This window comes from Pangasianodon hypophthalmus, chromosome 3 (assembly GCF_027358585.1).
Source record: "Pangasianodon hypophthalmus isolate fPanHyp1 chromosome 3, fPanHyp1.pri, whole genome shotgun sequence".
Lineage (NCBI taxonomy): Eukaryota > Metazoa > Chordata > Actinopteri > Siluriformes > Pangasiidae > Pangasianodon > Pangasianodon hypophthalmus.
The window spans coordinates 26,661,283-26,682,182 of record NC_069712.1 but is presented as its reverse complement, the minus strand read 5'-3'; the positions used below and the strand labels follow the sequence as shown (position 1 = coordinate 26,682,182).

The 20,900-nt window shown below is 40.7% G+C and overlaps 1 protein-coding gene across 6 annotated transcripts in view; it reads right to left on the bottom strand.

The window, feature by feature from the left end:
• Nucleotides 1-830: 830 nt before the first annotated feature.
• Nucleotides 831-20,900, bottom strand: part of fgfr2 (fibroblast growth factor receptor 2) — a 38,871-nt gene continuing 18,801 nt past the window's right edge. For 3 of the 6 annotated variants that reach the window (XM_034302729.2, XM_034302733.2, XM_034302734.2), the window contains 12 exons: nucleotides 18,056-18,246; nucleotides 16,555-16,699; nucleotides 15,641-15,843; nucleotides 14,762-14,901; nucleotides 12,870-12,991; nucleotides 10,983-11,093; nucleotides 10,685-10,875; nucleotides 9,684-9,806; nucleotides 8,367-8,437; nucleotides 5,928-6,065; nucleotides 3,975-4,080; nucleotides 831-2,630 (listed from right to left, as the gene is read on the bottom strand). In XM_034302729.2, coding sequence (XP_034158620.1) covers nucleotides 2,466-2,630; nucleotides 3,975-4,080; nucleotides 5,928-6,065; nucleotides 8,367-8,437; nucleotides 9,684-9,806; nucleotides 10,685-10,875; nucleotides 10,983-11,093; nucleotides 12,870-12,991; nucleotides 14,762-14,901; nucleotides 15,641-15,843; nucleotides 16,555-16,699; nucleotides 18,056-18,246 — 1,706 coding nt within the window. In that variant the 3' untranslated portion in view covers nucleotides 831-2,465. Of the gene's footprint in view, nucleotides 2,631-3,974; nucleotides 4,081-5,927; nucleotides 6,066-8,366; nucleotides 8,438-9,683; nucleotides 9,807-10,684; nucleotides 10,876-10,982; nucleotides 11,094-12,869; nucleotides 12,992-14,761; nucleotides 14,902-15,640; nucleotides 15,844-16,554; nucleotides 16,700-17,433; nucleotides 17,573-18,055; nucleotides 18,247-20,900 lie in introns of all 6 variants that reach the window. The other 3 variants (XM_034302731.2, XM_034302732.2, XM_034302730.2) reach the window with 3 other exon arrangements.

Sequence of the window (20,900 nt, the reverse complement as noted above, 5' to 3'; positions counted from 1 at the left end):
ATAATGAGAAGAAGAAGAAGAGGAATTCAGTGTCTTATAGACAAGATATGAAAATGAAAAAGATGTGTAACTTAATGTATGCATATCTTACAAGGAAGGGAATGTAATATTCTCCTTAAATATACACTCCAAGAGAAAAAAGGTTCTTCACTAGTTCTTTACGGATTCATTAGATAATTAAAGGTTCTCAGATTCCTAAAGGGTTAAACTTGGAATGCTTGCCGACAGGCAAACACTTTTGTAAAGCTCTACATAGATCACCAAATATCATGTAAGGCTTCTAATTTTTCTAAGAGTGATCATCACCCTGTCGCCGGTTCACCGGTTGTCCTTCCTTGGAGCACTTTTGGGAGCTACTTACCACTGCATTGCACCGGGAACACCCCATAAGATCTGCTGTTTTGGAGATGCTCTGAACCAGTCGTCTAGCCATCCCAATTTGGCCCTTGTCAAAGTCATTCATATCCTTACGCTTGCCCATTTTTCCTGCTTCCAACACATCAACTTCGAGAACTTATTGTTCACTTGCTGCCTAATATATCCCACCCCTTCACAGGTGTCATTGTAACGAGATAATCAATGTTATTCACTTCACCGTCAGTGGTTTTAATCTTACGGCTGATCGGCGTACGTAACAATAATTATAATGATAAACAGTTAAACCTGTCACATATGAAAGGCAGAAAAAAGTTCAAAAAGCTGTTTTATGTTTTGTTAGTACAAACGGATATGCATATAAACATGTGCAAACGTGAATATAAGAACTCGTAAATAAATGTTTATAGCTTACTGATGCTAGTGAAGAAAAGAAAAGAAGCAACTGGCAATGCTCATGTTTTAATCTTTAATTTTGCAAATCTATCAGGAACACTTGTTGAGAACAATATCATCTCATCTGTCAGGTAGATATGAAAATGAATACTTGAACAAATTGTAATACTTTTGCCCGCGCACATGTGTGTGTGTGTGTGTGTGTGTCTGTGTGTGTGTGTGTGAATGATTCTGAGAACTGTGTTGTACCTGTAAATCAATTAATAGAAGGCTAACGGTTGTTTCTGCAAAACGATCCTTTATCCCTCTAACAAATATCCTGAATTTATCACATTCGAATGCAAAACCTTGGCACGGAGTAAAATTAGCTGGTTAAAACAAGATCCTCTACAAAAAAAAGGGATTAGCTGGCTATAAAAATGTACATTATTTTATATTTAACTTAATATTCACATTTGTGTATACAAAAACATTGGAAGCATGAATGTGCTGAGTACCCACTACAAAAAAATATTCTTTGTACCATTGTGTCAATGAAATATCTCTTTAAGTTAAAAAAAAAAATCATTATGAATAATTGTTTCTACTGTAATTAATTCATATTTTCATTACTGTATTGATTTTTTGTAGTTTTGATTCATTTTTTTAAACAATACGTCAATAAATTAACATGCTATCTCTTTCCCTGAAAGCCAATGCTGTGTCAGCAAGTGAAGTTAAGACAGGTTCCTTTGTGTGTGTGTGTGTGTGTGTATGTGTGTGTCTGAACATATTTCTGGGAATGTTGTAGAATAGAAAAAAAATACATTGTAAAAAAAAAAAAAAAACACAAACAAAGGAAATTTGTCCACTCGAGGAAAGTGAACAAAAACGAGGAATTATTCAGGAGTCCATACAAAAAAATAATTCACTGTAAATATAATATTTATATATAAATTTATATATTTTACATATTTTTAATATATTTACAAATATACCCAAAACTATATACCATGTATTTTTTTTATCCTTTAAGAATAACTGCATGGGCTTTCATTTGATAACTGTGTTATCAATATAAAAATGGAATGTGGAAAAAAAAAAAACAATCTTTCAAAAATCTTTCAAAAATAGACCATAAGCAGTGTAGGTTTTTTTTCATGTCCTTTTATGTGCTAGCTGGAGTTTTCCTTTTTAACAAGTTTCCTGTTTTTCTCCCTTTTAGTCTCTCGCCCGTTTCATTTAGTGTGGTCCATTTTTTTTTTTCTCGGTAATGAAGAGTCCTTGGAATGCCAAGCTGCACCGTGGAATCACTGGCCAGAACGCTGAAGAACGTCGAGAACACAAAGCGAAATGGAAGTAAAAAAAAAAAAAAAAAACAGAGAGCGGACCCTTGGGAATAACTCATCTTTCAGTCAAAGTAAAAAAAAAAAAAAATCTAATTTAAAAAGTATTATTGGGTCCACAATCTCTATTTAAGAGCTTGGTCACGTTTTTTGAGAGAGTGTGTGAGTGTACACATTTTGTGTATCATCACCATCACACACTTACTAGTTCATCTTAAAGGACAGCAGCATTGCCGGGAATCCCTGCATCCCATGCTCCGTAAGTCCAGCGGGAGCAGTGAGGGAAGGGAACGAGGCAAAAAGTAGAGGAAGACAAGAGTTTGAGGAGTCACAGGTCTCCTGGTGGTGCATCGTGAGCTTCCAGGAGCCTCATGTTTTCATGCCACCGTTGATGTGCTGGTATTTGGGAAGGCACGGCTCGTCCGGTAAGGGCTCGTGAGAGAACACTGAGTCGTCTCCAGACGAGCAAGAGCTACGAGTGTCCGGGAAACACGGCGAGTACTGCTCTGTTGGAGCGCACAGGTCAATGTATTCCTACAGAAAGCGAGAGAAGACTCAGTCTTAAACACACATAAAGCAAGAGAACACAACCCTATGCACATCCTTTATACACATCCGTATTCTGTCATAAATGTAAATTTCCTTTCAAATATTTTACACAGATTTTTCAAAATGGCAGCTATAAAAGCAGCTCCTTGTTTATCAGCTTCACACAAAGCAACATGATGTTACTTTTTTCACAATCTACGCTTCCAATCGAAATATTTCTGAAAGACAGCAATGTCCATACCTCATCTGCAAAAACAACATTTGTGCAAATGATGTCTAATGAAACGACACTGGGACGTATGTGTTGTTCAAACCAAGAAGTGTTTAGGGGGTTTAATAAAAAGAACCACACCAAAAGAGAAAAGAACAGAATTTTGCTTCACTTCAAAGTAATGAGAAATAGAAACGTACGTTCGTGTCGAGTAGACTGCAAACATGTGTTTACAACTACGGCATCCAGTGAAATGCAACACTACACGCCAAAGAAACCCCATCTTTCACATATAATAAATTTTTTGGAGAAAATAGGAAAGAGGGGTTTTTTTTCTCTAGTTAACTCGATCCATTTCCCCCCCTTTTTGTGGCTTCTACAGAAAATTTTAAAGCAAAGGAAGAGGTTTTGGTATCTGAGGGCTAGCGTTTGGTTTGGACTCCCCCGCCTCAACACAAGGCGGCTCACATTACTAAAGACCTTCACATCTGTGAGCAGTTTGAGAGGTTTGGGGTTGGTGAGGGAGAGAGAGAGAGAGAGAGAGAGAGAGAGAGAGCAAGACAGGGGAGGAGGAGGAGAGCGAGGAAGAGCATGCAAAAGCCACTTATTGCATTTCAAAAGTTCAAAAACACAGAGAGACTGGGGTTCTTGGCACTCTTTCCAGATCCAAACTAAACCTACAAGTCCTGACAGATTTCCATCCTGTGCCATGCCGCACTCTGTCATGCGGATATGTCGGATGACAGCTCAGGATGGAAAGAATCAGGGCTGGCGCTCTGTTTGGAGAGATGGGGCCAGAAATTAAGCAACGTTAACACAGGGGTTGAGGCCTGGAGCAAATCAGGGCTCATGTAACTCTTGACCCTGATCACTGCTGTAAAACCCATCTTACGATTTCTTCCTCTTTCACACTCTCTCTTTCTCTCTCTCTCTCTCGTTTCCCTCCCTGATTCTTGCTCAATCTTGCAGGCTGAAGCCAGGAAAGACCTCAGCTGATAAATTCCAGGACTGCAGGAAGATGTGTGAGCAGCTCCGGCGGACATGTACAAAATATGCGTTGTGTATTTCGGTGTGTTTGTGTGTGTGTGTGTGTGCGCGCGCGTGTCCATCCGCCTCACCTCTTGGCTTGCCAGCGTGAGAATGCGGTCCAAATCCTCCACCAGCTGCTTGAATGTGGGCCTCTGTGAAGAGATTGCGTGCCAACAGTCTTTCATCATCATATACCTGTGAATCAGAGAAAAGAGAGAGAGAAAACAAAATGAAAGTTAACAGCTGACATCATGCACCATCCCACTACAACTAGACCCAAAACCATGACGTGTAATACAATCCAATAGAAACTACAACACAATACTATATTACAGGGTGTATATGTAACTAGTGACTTACAAAACAAAGTACAGTATTTGAAGTACAGTAATGTCAAATGTCTGAGTACTGCCAAGAATTCTTTTTATTTCGTTGGTAATAAAACAATTCTTACAGTTATGACATATACAAAGTGCATATCTCTTATTATTTTTCAAAGGGCATTGAGAAACTAACTGCATCACTATCATGTGTCAGTCATTATGAGTTGACAATTAACACCGCATGCTGAAAGACAGGAATTAAGTCTAAAGACGGAAAAGAAATTTAATCTGCCTGAGAAATGTGTTTTATATAATGTACTCGAGGACAATAAGCTGACTAAAAAGCGCCGCATCTTGACATCAAACAGAGCACAAACAACCAAAGAGCAGCCACTGGCAATACGATGACCAATACCCTGACTTCGAGATACTGCTCATTGGCTAAAATACCTTAACTCAGTTGCTTACTTACAGTGTAACACAATGACACTATCTGTATCTGTATCTGTTTAGTGCTCTAAACGTCCATTTCTGTATGTATATTCGGATTTAAACCCAAAGTGGGTGTGGCCTAAACCTGAAAGTTTTTTTTTCCTTTTAATGAACCCCACCACTCTGCCCTCAGAAACACTGGAAAACAACAGAATAAAACCCAGAGGTCAAAATGCCAGCACTGTCAGCATAATCTGTGAATAATAGCTCTGACAGTTCCTCAAACTCAGCTACATCACTCACGTACATAATTGGTCTCAACTCAGGTGTGTGATTTTTAATCCTGCTTGTGCAGTTATTATTTTTGTTTTTTTTTATCTTTTCTAACGAATTTAGTTAGCTTAGTTAAGTACTATTTCCCAAAATATAAACAAACTAGTCACCTAATTTAAACCACCAGAACCTTGACCAGGCAGTTACTAAGGATGAATGAATTAAGGTTGTACATTCATGGTAATGAAAGTGTGCCTCCATTTCACATGTATATTTGTACATCTGATTACAACATGTTATCTGATGTTATGTTATCAGTTGTTCATTCGGAATAATGTATTAATATTCAGTTACATCCATGTTATTTACACAAAAGTCATGTCATATGTTCGAGACATAGTTTTTAATCATCACAAAAAGCTAGCTAACTCGCATTGGCTTAGTACTAAATAAGCTAGCTACATTTACTAGTACTCTCTTTGGTGTACGTTAGCTAAACATAAAGAGTTAGCTTGCCATATACACCATAAATTAAGGTATTAAATACAGCTAGCTTAGACTAGATAAACAAAAAATGCATAATAGTTAGCTTAGCTGTTTCTACCGCTACTACTTCTGTATAAATTGATTAATAAGTAAACTGCGATTATAACGAGTGGTTTAGATTATATTGCTAAACATTACATACATAAGCTAGCTAGATAGCTATCTAGCTTATGAGTAGATGCAGTGTTTGGGAGTGCTGTTTGGAAGCTTGCATACACAACTCTCCTAAATTAGCTTGTAATGTTCCAATTTAAAGGAAGTGTTGCATGTTTGTTGCAGGTTTACTCAGGCAATTAAAAATTCTGTCCACTGGATGAGTTCAAGATAAGCTTAAATAACTGAGAAATGATGACTCATTAATAGCCATTTCTAACACCATTATTGGTATAATATCATAAAATAGAAACGGTTAACATTGGCCCATGCTGACATCTCCATTTTGTCATGTAGGAATGGGACATGACTTACAGATCATTGGTGCAGTTGGCTGGTTTGTCCATGCGATGGCCCTCCTTTAGGAGTTTGAAGAGCTCTTCCACAGGAATTCCAGGGTACGGTGATCCACCCAATGTGAAGATCTCCCACATGAGCACCCCGAACGACCATCTGATAACACACCAAATTCACATATTAATCATCATGCAATATATTCCATGATTTTAATAAGCACATCACAATCTTGAAGTTGCTAACTGAATGACAATGTAGCGTGCAGCAGATCCACATTCATGATGTTAACTATGTTGAACTATCAACAAAAACAGTTAAGATTAATTGCATATTGTAGAAATCAACTGCAGCTCTCGGCTGCATAACCCTCAATGAGAAACAAACTGCACTTCACTGTCCGAGTCACTGACAAATACTGAGCCATTCATGTCATTGAGGAATTGCGATTTTTACGATCATTATACAGTACTAACAAAGCAAAGGCTGTAGGAGACTAAATGCAGTCTTTCTCCTGGGAGTTCTAGCCCATGAGACCATGCCTGCAGCAAGTGGACACCCGGCCTCAAGGGGACTAAAAGCTGGCCTTTGTCCTTGTTGGACAGCCACAATGACACATACTGTTCAAGCCAAAACAAACATCAGTTTAGACCCACAGGAAACAAACCGCTGTAAGGCAGGACGTGCAGGGAAGTGACTTTTTTTTTTTTTATGCACACTGATCCTGTGTTACATCATCTTGGGATACAGAGGTCGATATAAATAGAAAGAATGAAATCTAGATAATGTCTCGTTCCAACTTATCAAAATAACGACAAAATAGCCAAAGCTAATTTGGGACCAGTGACCCTTATCGTCCACTGAAGTAAAGAATAGCGTGAAAGAATCGCAATGAGTATAACTACTTGGGAAAACGTGCTTAATAAACATTTCACAACATCGGCAAATGTACCAAAAACACATCTTACATGGACACAAGCGCCTTTCAGGTGACCCGCAACACAAAGAAGCTCTCTGATTTCGTTTACTCCTGCGACCCAACATTTGTTTACCTCCCCGTCCATTTTGTTTGTCTTCTCTTTTATCAAATGGTGTATCTTTTCACACATGCGGCTATCCATCAGCGTCACTTTGTAAGCAAGAGCTAACCTCTGTGTGATCAATCAGCTGAACTCGTCGCAGGGGAACTCCTTCCGAAAGGTCACTAAAGCCTTTTGAACCTTCACGTGTTTAAACGCTATAGGAGACCATTTGTAACTATTACGCAATCATTATAGAGTACATTTGTACACGTTTTTAATTATAGTGTTAAAGAGGAGAAGTGTTTTTTCTTTCACAGAAATAATCAACATTTGTCCTTTCTGCAAAATCATTACAGTTTGCGTTTCTCACACACATACACACACACACACACACACTATCAATTCCAGCAACCTCAGCAGGTTTGCAAACCTCCTGGGAGATCTACTCATCAAAACAGCCAGTTTGTTTTTCTTATTTGTGCGTTAATATAATCTGATGTCATGTCTCTGGCTGCATGTTTAATAGGCTAATAGGACAGCCAATTACAACAGAGAGTGATTAGTAATGGGAGCAACATAAAAGCTGTTAACAAGGGCGAGATTCCTCTCAAATCTGTCTTGATTGGCCAACACACACACACACACACACACACACACACAGCTTACTCTGCTGCACATAATAATCCATTAAACACAAATTCACGGGCCAGTGACCATGAATGTAAGAGCAAACTCCAAACACCAGCCCACACACTTCACACATCACACTAACATGCAGACGTGCACTTCTGTCCTCGGACACGTCATGCTCTTTTTTTTGGCCACATGCTATCTGTGCCTGCAATCCAAATCCCTTCAATCACTCATCGCATTCTGCGAGAAAAAGAAAGTGTTCAATCAGCAGGATTATATCATCTCTTGAACAACAAAAAAAAAGGAGGGCTGTAAAAAGATGGAGTGAGAGGAGGGAGGAAGGGGTTACTTCCGTAAGGGCCTTGGTGAGGTGAGAGCTCGGCCTGTCTGAGGAGCTTTGAAGCCGGCCAGATTAGTAACACAGCATTGGCCTCAAGTCGAGCGTAAAATCTTTTTTTTTTTTTTTTTTTTTTTTTACCACAGCACTGGCCCTGAACACTCTCCTTCTTTCTCCTTTCGAAAAAAAAAACAACACTCCCTTGATTTTCCACTACTCTCCCTTTCTTTTTCAAAACATGTCCAAAGCAAAAATCTTCTTTCGCTAACACTTCAGATTAACACACCTCGTAGCTGAAAGCAGGTTCTCCTACAGTTCCAACTCTCTCAGGATCGGGTCAGTTTTAGGGTTTCAACAATGCTAACATGTCGCTTTCTACCATGTTGTTCTTCCTCAACTGTAAAAACAGTCTTACAGTATCAAATAGTATTTATTCAGTTGAATCATCTTATTAGACCATCTACTTACACATCGCTCTGGTGTGTGTATACGCGGTCGAAAAGCGCCTCGGGAGCCATCCACTTCACCGGCAAGCGACCCTGTGAACACACCCGGAGACAAAGCTTTATGGTCAAGAGGTCAAAACGAGTGATTCCCATCTGAAATGTCCCCAGGGTTTTTTTTTTTTTTTTTAAATCTTCTACACTTCATCCACTTCTACACATCTTCCTACTCCAGTGCTCTCATTAAGCAGGAATTTCATTACACCCCAAGCAAGAATGTCTATAAAGGTTCCTAGGATTCCTAACAAGCATGCATAAAGGGATTCACAGATTCACAGATTCCATCCAAAAGTTGATACAGTAGCTCTAAAGAGTAGCGAACAGTGGACTGTCTGGCTAATTATAATAAAAGTTCAGTCTCTCATCTCAAGCATCTCACGTAGCTAGTCTTGCCAAAGGCTTGTTTTTAATTTTGCTGGGTGCCAGCCAGCTAGACAGTGTGGAACCAGACTAATACAAAATGCATCTATCAGTCATTATTATTTCTTAGCCTTATGATAATAGATACGCCTGAGCTCACAGATTAAAAATAGTAGAATTAGCTTTATAATCAGAACCTCCAGGAAATGGTTTGTTTATGGAGGTCTAAGATGACTGGTTATCGTTTTTAACAAAAATAAAGAACTTTCTACTACCGAGTCGAACTATTTAATGAGCATTTGAGATTAGATCTCGTGATGCGTCATGATCAAGTCCATCCATGGCCATTTTCACACTTTCTCACTGAAACCCTAAAATTCCTTTTCCAACTAGTTAACTTAATCGCTAAAGTAATCGCTTTGAAAGGTTATTACAAACTTAAATACGCCAGTTTAGAGAGGTGTAAGCCAGTCTAAACACGTGCGAATAGCACTCCGAGAGAAAGATTAGTATAATGGTGGGAAACGACAGGAAAGCTGGACTAATGTGTTTAGGTTTATGGCTAATGTGCAAATCCCCTCCCCTCGCTTTCTCATAGCCTGTTTAGACAACAGGGCTTCGGGAAAGAGAGCGAGCGAGAGAAAAAGCTATGAAGCTCGAATGAGTAAAGAACACTATAGTCACTTCACGTGCTTGCTGCCTGGGAATCTGCAAATCCTGCCAAGTCAGGGGAAGAGAAAAAAAACAGAGAGAATAGACAGAAAAGTAGGAGAAAGAACAATGCGCTACAAAGGAGGGATGTGAGGATAAATTTGCATGCTGCTGTTGAAGGATGTATTTGAGTTGGATTAAAAAAAAAGTAGTTTGGAAAGTAGTTCAAACGAGTGCTAAAACACAAAGTGGAAAAACATGAATGGCTTACATTGGTGGTCTTTTTATAGTAATCGATGTTGTGGACGTCCCTGGCCAAGCCAAAGTCTGCAATCTTCATCACATTGCTCTCGGTGACCAACACGTTTCTGGCAGCTAGGTCTCTGTGTATACACTGTCGTGGAAAGGTAGAGGGAGAAAAAAAAGAGAACATGATGACAAAGAAATTTCTCTTGGAAACATTTAAACTACAACATTTTGGACAAACTCGGCTGTGAGTGTGAATGTGTGAGTGTGAGTCCGCTTGTATATATAACACTATGTGTGAGTGCAATAAGACATTTTACACATTTCTAGATGAGGAAATTAGTGTGATAAGGGAGTTAAGCATGCACATTAACATTTTATAGGTGCAGCTGCGATGATGTTATGGGCAAAGCACCAGAAATATTACACACTGTTTTATGCATACAGTCGGCAAATGATGGATTATTCAAATGAACATTATGAACCATTTCTGTAGATAATTGTAATGTTACTTGTAGTAACACAATCTCTAGTGTCAGTGCTTTCAGACGGACCGTCAGTAACCTTCAGAAAGTAAGTAAGGGAAAAAAAAAAGATATCGCTGCTATAATGTAAGTGTTAACACAGAACTAACTTTAATAGCAACATTAAATGCAAGAAATGGTTACTGCTTATTAATACATTAAAACTGTTATCGTTGGCAAATTACTGTGATATACGAGAAATAAAGCACTTCAGGGTGTGTTATTATTGGAAAACAATCAACTTCAGGGTGGTAAAGGCATCACATCAACCTATTTTTAATCATTTTCTTATAATAGGATAGCCTGTTGTAGGTTATTACATATTTTACATATCTAAATATTGATAAATGGGAGGAGTGAGTTAATAATATTAATGCTGTACTTTCCGATTTTAAAGCAAGTAACTGAAATCAAGGATTTTGCTTATCTGTGTGTGAATGAGTGTATAAGTGTGTGTGTGTGTGTGTGTGTGTGTGCATTTATTTTATATCTATCTACCTACCTTCTGGGAGGCTAAATACTCCATGCCACGGGCCACTTGATAAGTGCAGGAGACCAGATCTTTAAAGGTAAGAGGTTCTTCAGAAACACGAGCGATGTCGTACGAGTACTCCATCCCCGGTGGTCGCCTGGCCCTCAGATACTCCCTCAGGTTCCCTTTGGATGCGTACTCCACTATCACGTATAACGGACCTAAAGGGCAGTGAAGCAGGTAACAATTAAAAGCATGTTCAGTGTTACAGCCAGTGTGTTGCTAGGTGTTTATGAAGGCTGTTACAAGTTCCCTGTCTCCGTCTCACCGTCTTGTGTACACGCCCCCAGCAAGTTGATGATGTTTTTGTGCCGGCCAATCATCTTCATCATCTCCATCTCTGACACCAGGTCTGAGAGGTCCTTTTCTGTCGCATCATCTGGAAAAGACAGGAGAAATGTAGCTTCTTAAGCTTTTTTTTTATTATTTTTTACTGTGAACTGAAGTTATGGGCCACAGGATAGATGCTATTTGTAAAAAATAAATAAATAAATAAAAAATTACATATATATTCACAGGCAATTTTAAATGTATACACAGTTACATGGTGCATTTAGTTAAAGTGAAGCAGAAAAAAATCAGAGCATCGAGCTGTTAAAGGACGTGACACCATTCTTGCAGTACGAGATGTAGGATTATATACAGGGTTTTGTATATTAGCCCTGGTTGTGCCTTTTACATCGTGTACCTCACAAACTTAATTTTGAAATGCAATTTGCTTACTTTATAATTACCCAGAATGGCCTGGACTCCATGACTATTCACTACAGCACTATAAGATTACACTGAGTGACATGCTGCACAGCCAGCCTTTCACTACCTCCGAATTAAAATGGCTTCATTCAATTTAGCGTAATTACCTTCAGGACAGTCGCCTTTTCATTATCATGCCTCTGATCAGCGGTGCACCCAGACACATACACATGGCAGGCATTCCTCTCCTCTCTTCCTCTCTCATTCTAACTTGTAGTAATCTTATTTAGGTATATCTTGGATCGTAACCCTTAAAAATAGGCTTTAAAAAATGTATTTGTCATAAGAGATTGCTATCTAAAGTCTGCTGGTTTAAGGGGGCTTCTTTGTTATAGCCAGTTTTCTCTTCAGGAGGTCACTGGGTCACCCACAACCCCCCACTAGGTTTAAGATGTCTTTTTAAACCCATGGCCCCTTCCTGACTCTTCTGTGTGTGTGTGTGAGTGTGTGTGAGTGTGTGTATGTGTGCAGGTGAGGAGACAAGCTGCTACAGCTGGCTGAGAGAGAGAGGCAACTATGCGGCCTGCTGACCTGAGGATCATTCAGCACCAGCAAATAACCTTTAAGCGGCCTCTTTCTCCTCTCAGCCCCATACCAGCCACTTCTACTCCTCCTCCTCCCTCACTCTCACTCTTTTTCTACGTCTCCCTCCTACCTGCCTTTACTCTCTTCTTCAGATCAGCTCTTTAGTCATTGGAATTACTTACTACCTTTTCTTTTATGCCCACATGCTTATGAATTTTTGGCAGACGTCTCTAACCGAAATCAAGAAATGTAGAAATCAAGAAATGTAGAAATCAGAAAATGTAGAGAAAAAGTGCAGGCCGTGTCTCATTCCTGCACATAGTTTTATAATTTTTAAAAAGTCTAGCAGTTCTAAGTCAAGGTAAGTCGACTCACGTTAAAACTGAAGACCATTTTCTTTAGTCATTTGCCAATTCCCATCCACAAGCCAGTTATCCCCATCACACAACAGCTACAAACTGGAGAGGGTGGGGCAAGCACGTGTTTCCTCTGAGACACGTGAATCCAGCCAAATGCATCTTTTCAAACTGCTGCTCATGCTGCGTAACACACTCTGAGGAAATCACTATCTACCCTCTTCCGCATACACGAGCTCTCAGACTCCTACAATTGGCTATCGTCACTGTGACTGACAGGGGAACGATAACGAAAGCCCTCCCACCCAGACATCATGGCCAACTTTGCTCCCTGTGGCATTATCAGGATTTTATCTCCCGATGCTTTTCTGTTGTGTCACTCAGAAGCCCCACCCCCAAATCTGAACACTTTTGAAGAGCCAATAAACACGTGAACTAATAAAGCTCCACTCGCTTTGACTTTCCGACAACATATGATGTTCTTATGCTCATATTAGGTTATAGTCACCATTTGCACTTACCTTTTAACATCTTGACTGCTACAGTAACGGCTTCTTTGGGTTTGTCCTTATCAATGCCCAGCGCTTCTGCCATCACCACCTGGCCGAAACAGCCTTCACCAAGAGGCTTACCCAGCGTCAGCCTGCAGGAAAGAGCAGGAAAAAGGGTTATGGATGATTTGGTTGAGCAAATTTAGAGCTGCAAGATTCCTGCATGGAGCTTCAGCTAAGTAAATGCATTTATAGTTTTATATACACAGTAAAAGAGTACTCGGAGAGATGAGTGAATCAAAGGGCATTATTTTTCCCTCTGGCCTACTGAAATCAAATTTAAATGGCTAAACTGGAACCGGCAGCACTGGCAACGATAACAAGATAACAGTTTCTGTGTGTGTGTTTGCGCAGTACTATTGCACTGTAGTAGTGTTTACCCAATTCAGACATGTTAAGTGGGTGCCCTTTGTCATCGGCGGCAAAGCATATATTTGATATTAGCCACAAGGAAAGCAGAGAGTGAGACTGAGAAATATCACATTACAGCTCCCCAGGGTGAGCGACAATGCACCTGTGGAGATCTGAATATTCTCCCAGAGCATAATGTTATATATCTTTTAGCTTATCTTGTTGGGAGTATTTGATAAGCAAAGATTTAAAAAAGACCCCCAGACACAAGACTTAACAAGTCCATTTCAATCTCACTGCCGTCACCGTGACTTTACGACCTCACACCCCTCCACCCCCACACCCTGAGCCCTTTGGGTCGAGTTTTGATTGACAGGTGCTTGCTCCGCCCCCGCCTCCTTGTGTAAACACTGTGTAACACAATCGCCCTTCTGTGCCTCTCAAAGGCCGCCTGTGTCTGGCCTGAGTCTGCCACAGATAATCAATGTTATGTTTTCCAGATAATCGATGTTATGTTTTTTCCACCATGCTAAATGTTAACATTCCACACTGGCACGACGAGCCTGAGAGAAACACAAAGACTTCATATAACGTATCTTACGTAGAGCGGGATGATCACAGATCAAAATAAACATAAAAAAGAAAAAGTTCATTTGAAACTTTCATAGAATCTCGGCAATAGTCTTTGGGGAAAAAAACTGGCTTTGAGCAGGATTAGTGTTCAAACTTACATAAAGGGGTTTCCCCTTCACTTGGAGAGCACAAAGGAAAGAAAGTGTTCCTCATGGCTCTACACAGTCAGAGTGCATGCTTGCTGTCCACTGAGAGCTAAACACCTTATTAATCACACTGTGTAGTGACAAAATACTTTTTACTGGCCTGTTTTTCCCTCCATCACCTCGCTAAATAAAGACTTGGCTGCAAGACCGAGTTGAAAAAAATGTTACGCTCTTGTTTTCCTCCCCATTCACTGACAACTGAGCTTCCAGCTGCTTTTTCATACAGCTACTACTCTAATTGCGCAGATCAAGACTGGCATGAGCTACACATTTCTCTATGGCTAATCAAAGCTAATCATCAGGAGAGACAAAGCAGTACGTGATATCTATAAGCCGAGCGGGAGAAAAAAAAACGCAGGTCAGTCAAAGAATAATGGGGCGATAACAGCAAAAGACTTGAATTGTATCCTGAATGATTAATTGTTCTTTACAGCAACATTACTCAACTTAAATCATTAGGCATAATGAGGGCTAGACAATGTAATGAGGTAGTACGATAATGGCGTAACTCGTATAAAGTTGCCGATCACGCCAACAGCTTGCCTCAATCTGACTCAATGTTTGCTTAGCAACCTGCTTGATGTTTTTCAAGTACTGTAAAGTATTCTGCTGTTCTGTAATACGATGTGAGTATATCGTATTGTATGTATGTACATAAGCGTGGAGTAATATTTCATTACAAAAAAGTCAACAGGCTCATGCTAGACTAATACACAGGCACAGACTGCTCACTTGTCTCTGGAAAATTCCCAGCGAGGATCTTCAGGGAGTTCATACTCAGGGATGATGTGTTCATGCTCGGAGCTTCTGCGTGTCGTGATTCTCACCAGCGGCGTGCTGGAGCTCATCGAGGAGCTCGAGTCAGCTGAAACCTGCAGGGAGAAAAAGAAATGGCTGATCACCTGAGCTTTGGGCAACAACTAAACACGAAGAACCCCCAACTTAGTGTCTCTGTGTGTGTTTGAATGACTTATTACTATTATTTAATGGTTTCTGGTAATATTGCTGAAAGGATGCATGCACAAATACTCTAATCAATCTGATTATTATTATTAGTATTAGTATTACTAGTAATAGAGAAGCCTACATATCTAAGTGTGCATCTAAAAGGTTGTTGTTTAACTTTCTTAATTAACAGTTACACTTTCAATGTCGGCCAATGCAGCACTGTTTTAAGGTCCATGTTAGGGAAATACCTTACCTTTACCCACCATACACGCTGGAAGTCTTCACCAAGGGAAGCTGATGTCATTTCATTTGTCCAAGTCAAATGAAGCTTAATTAATTTACAAACTTTCAAACATTTACAAATGACTGAAAAGTACAGGTTCATGCCATTTCCTAATGCAATTTCCTTACCAGTTTTTCAAAACTTCCATACTGGATCCTACATTGGGAATGCCAATCCTAATCCCAATTTAAACTTTTACATTTAAATTACTCTTAATGACAGACAACAATTAGAGTGTATATGTAACTTCTAACGCTCAAATACCCAAAATCACCTCCTCAAAACTGGATGTCTACTTTTTTTTTTTTTTTGTAACAAATATGTTCATGTGCATAAGTGTTGGTGTGTATTAGGGGTTCTGGAACTCTTTATCTACTTTCTGTTACCTGGCGGCGCAGTGGGATCTGTTTGGTGAGCTTGTGTACAGCAGGTTGGCCTCCGAAATCAGGCTTCTTGATGGACGTCCGCATTCTGCAGACAACTACGATCACCACCATGCAGGCGATGAGGAACACGCCAATGCAGTAGATGGCAATCTCTATGTAGTCCGGAGGATATTCAGGCTCTGCGATGTTCTTCTCGGCTGAATCAGTGTCAGAGTCAGAGCAGGAACCAAGAAGAGACAGTTATGGAATCAGATTGAGTAACAGAACCAGGAAGCTTACTGTGCGTTTTGCTCCATCTTAATCTCAACAACACACATCCTGCACTCTTTCCCACTTTGTAAAGAGTTCCTGCTTCCTACAGCATGGCTGTTTATGGCCAAGATATCTTGACCAAGCACTAGACACACTGACACACATACTGTATAAGCCTACATCATAAGCCTGTATAATGCAACATAACAAACACATTCAATGCACAATACACACTTAAGAAGATGATTTGGCTCTAATAATTAACTTTCTCAGAAAGACTGAGAAAGGAATTAGTGTTTTCAGATCCAGATATTGGATTTTCCAAATTATACAGCAATTATCAGAGCCTGAGGAAAACGTCATTGGAGTGTGACACACATGCATTTTGATACACACAGGTAAAGCATGCAACCAGAAAGGTAGTAAGCGATGAAGACAGATGGATGGAGAGAGAGGGAGTCACTCTGGCTGTACAATAATCATCAATTAATCATTTTTCTTGTAGTAGTAAGATCATGCCAAAGTTCAAGAGCTTAAATTTGACCTCAGTTAGTCACCCAAGTGTCTCCCACGCTTCTCCTCCAAAATTTCTTTCATATACAATGCAACAACGTGAGAAGGGACACATGGAGAAGCTGTTGTAGAGTAGTGTATACCTGGAAGAACCGTCAACCAAGCAGAGTGATAGGAGATCCCAATAGAGTTACCCGCCAAGCACGTATATTCACCAGCATCCTCGAAAGTAACGTTGGGCAGGAAGAGGACCTCAATCTCTTTATCCGTGGTGTTTACACCTGCCGTCTGAGAGAGGGAGAAGAAGGAGGCAGGAGAGAGGAACCAAGAGGAAGCCAAGGAGAGGGGAAACAATGAAGAGGGAGGGGTGTGATCAAGGAAGAAAGGAGGAGAAAGGAGAAAGGGAATGAAACAAATGAAACCCAAAATACCAAGAGAAGAGCAGAACTGGGAAATGGTACTTGCTGCAAAAAAACAATCATCTACTCATGATCATTGTCGTAGATGAACCTTGAGTTAGAGAGGGATATACTCAAAAGATACACCACAAAAAAAGGTGACCCTTTGTCCAGAAAGAGGATGAAGAAGGGGTAGGGGTGGAAGAAGATGGTCCAACAATAAACAAGTGGCTCACCAGTCCTTCAGAAAACATGCAGCCAACAAGGAGAACCATGGAGAACAAGCTAAGTTTCTAACCAAGAGAGCAGAAGAAAAAGGAGCAGGAGAAACTGAAGGATATGAAAAGTAGGATGTGATGGAAGAAGGAAGGTAAGAACAGAGGAATAGAAAATAGCAACGAAAACAGAAAATTGAGAAGTAGGATGAAGAGAATCTTGTTTCCATGGCCTCTTGTAGGACAGTTAGGATCACCCTGCCCAAAAATAACACAAAACACACTGAAATGCTCCAGGAAAGGTCCCAGGATCACCACGCACCACGAGGAGATAAAAAAAAAACAACCCAAAACACCAAAAGGGGAGGTCGACAAGGAGGATAAAGTTTGCCAAGGCTGTTCTTTTTACCTGGTAAGACAGTGAGCCAACCTGACTGGTTGACCCGCCCAATGTAATTGGAGACATGGCACGTGTATTCACCCGCATCTTCCAGCGATACGTTGTGGAGGGTGAGCACCTCCACGTCGGTGCTGTTTATGCCTGAGCTCTAGTGGGTACCATGAAAGGCCAAAGTTGCAGTAGCACGGGGCAAAAAAACAAATACGGCAGCCTGTTAAAACCTTTTGCTCTTTTGCTTTAATAATACGTGTGGATATGGGGAAAGAAGGAAGGAGTTCCCACCACCAGAACAAAAAAAAAATTTGTAGCTAACTGTTTATATAATAATGTAGTTAAAGTACCATCAAATGAGAAAAAAACAAAGCCTTGCTGGAATCGCAAACCTTTTTCCTCGAAAAATACGCTGGAAATAGTTGGCACTATAATGACCAGGCCATACCTTTAGCAAAAAGTTAGACCTTCAATGAAAAGGTGAAAATGTTTTTTTTTTCGAATCAGAAAAAAATCCAACGAATGAGGTCGATGAAAAAAAACAAAAAAAACATTTTGGAATACATTTGACCAACCACCAGACATCCATTGCAATGCTTTCTGCACCAAATCCAAGCTATGATTAGGTAACAGGACGTACCTTGAGGACTCGAACGTAAGGGTCTCCGTTAGGAGCGTAGCGGCTGCCGTTCTTCATGATGTGATGTAGCCACTGGATGTGTGGCTGGGCGTCGCTGTACACCTTACACACGAAGCGAGCCTCCTCTCCCACGTGCACCGTGGCGTTGGCTGGCAGACCCGCCTGGAGAATGGGCCGGTGTGGAGAACGTTCTGACAGAAACGCAGGAATGGGGGTATTATTGATAATGCTAAATTTCTTCCATTCATTTTTCATTAACTTTAACAATACATCACCTTAGCCACTTTAATAATCCTAATTTATGCACCAGTCTATTAGAAACTGCAGTTGTGTAATACACCCATTGCATGAAGGTGTGAATAAATGTTCCATGGCTCAGAGCAGTTCCTGGCACCGCTCCTGCACTGCTATCAGCACACTGTTAAGATTCTTTCGCACAAAACAAAAAAGCCAGGACTTTATCTCTGGCGATAAGGGCAAAACAAAAAGCAGCACCCAGAGAGGAAAAGAAAAAGAACTTTGAAGCTGCATTGTGTGTGTGTGTGTGTGTGTGTGTGTGTGTAGGACTGTCCTGTCGTGTGGCATCCACATGGCAGTTGGAGAAAATCTCTAAGGTGGAGCTCAACTGCATTCACTCTCAATTGAGCCTCTTCGCCACACTGCTCATAAAGCACTTAACATTTTCTGCAGTCTGTAATCGAGTGTAATTTTTTTAAACCCTGGTTTGAATAACATCTACAACCTGGAGAAGATTTTGGATAGCTTCTACGTAGCTCTTCTTCCTGACTTCCCTCCATTTTCCTGAAACCTTCCTGAACAGGGTAAACGCCCGGCCAGAGAGCATTAATACGTCACCGCAGCATGGGTGGAGGGTTACTGATGGCGTATGTGTTTGGGGGATGATACTGGAATTGAGCATTGTAAAGAACCAGTGGAGACAGAAGAAAAGCCAACAAAAGAGTGTAAAAAGAGAGGGAAAGAAGCAGAGAAAAGCGGGGGATGGGGTCAGAGAAGGAAAAGGCTAAAGGGCTCTCAGCAGATGGGGAGTGAAAAGAAGGATGAGGTTAAACAGAGAATGGGGGGGTGGGGTGTGGGGGGGGGGTTGGATGTGGGGGGCCCAGCACACTTTTTTATCGCTCATCTGTTGGTGTTTCAGACTCTGTCTGCCCTTTTTCACTTGACAAGAAGCGAATCTGACCTGCACAACAGGCTGGAATGCAACCAACGTGCCTTTTTTTATACTGGTTATTTTTATAGTCACTAGTAGACTAGAAAGAAATGTCATCGTTCTCACAAATCCTTCTCTCTTTGGTTCACAAATACCGACACACAGTCTCTCTCACACACTAATTACATCTTCGACTGTAAATAAGTAGAGAAAGTCTTTAGTCTGTGCCAGTGCACAGTGGAATTTGATGCTCCACCCTAAGCACTGAAAATGGAAATGGTGAATGTGCATTAGCTGTGCAAAAAAGCCTGGTGTATGTGTCTGCAGCAGACAAATCTTGAGACCGAACCATTTTCTCTAGCACCTACACAGCCTTGACCAGAGCTCCACAGTGGTAAAAAGCTGCTTCCCAATAATCTGTTGCGCCTCAGCACCATAGACTGTAGATCTGTAAAATCAGCTAAGGAAACACACTCCATGCAAATCCTCCTCACCACACTTTTCAGACAAAAATTAAAAGCCAATTAAAAAAAAAGCCACTGGGCCATTTTACCAAGTACCCACTCACACACAGATCACCATCTATCAATTATGTCATTATTCATGCATGCGCAGGCCGGGCCAGTGTGTCCAAGCGAGACCACTGAACTTTGCTTAACCCACTAAGTTGGCCCAAAGTGCCTGGGCAGGGTTGGAAAGCGGTCAGCGTCATTGGACCAGAGATTGTGAGGGACGGGGCGGATAAAGTGAATGGCACATAAAGCATAAGTCTTGCTCTCTGGGTACTGCTAGGCACTGGTCTATAGATTATGATGAATCTTAGGTGGACAGATAAAACCTACGGTTCAAAGCGCACTACCTAGAACTGTAGTTCATTATTTATAAGAGACTAATACAAAAAATGAACTCATTACAATTCCTGAGATGCCACATATTTTAAATATTTTCTAAACCCATTTTCGCCCAGTTTTGGTAATTCACCAATTCCCACCCCACTAGCTAAATCACACAACAGCTACCAACAGAGGACTGTGAATGCTAGCACATGCTCGCTCCAAAACACATGAAGCCATCTACTCAGAAAAAAGCACTATCTACCTTCTTCCGCATACCTGAGCTCATAAACACGCATGATTGGTTGGTTTTGCTCTGGTGACAAGGGAAAGAGTATGCCATCCCTCCCAGCTAGACAGCATGGCCAATTTTGCTCTCTTGGTCTCCGGGCCACAGATGGCTGCAGCATTCTCAATATGACCATCATGACCACCTGAAGATAGTGTGAACGCTTTTCTGTTGCACCAATCGGAAGCCCCAAATTTCAAAAGTAAACGTGTGTACATTCCTACACACTCCTGCTTTAATAGTCGTTTTACAAATAATGATGTACTCCTTTTTGAGAATTATTCCATTACTGAATCTAGGGAAACAGTTAGCGGTAGTGAGGTCAGACTCTTGGACCTTTATGTATAGAGAGGGAATATACATACAGTATGTGGGATTGCTTATAGAGGATGATGCAGTGAGCTTGTGCTCTGGCAGAAGGCCACTATAAACAGATATAATTAGGCTGCTTTGGTTACCTTTGAGAAGCTCCAGTACTTTGGACTCAGTCTGGCTTTGATGTTTCAGCCAGTTCAGGCTCTTACATCACTAGCTACGACTCAAATTCCACCAAAC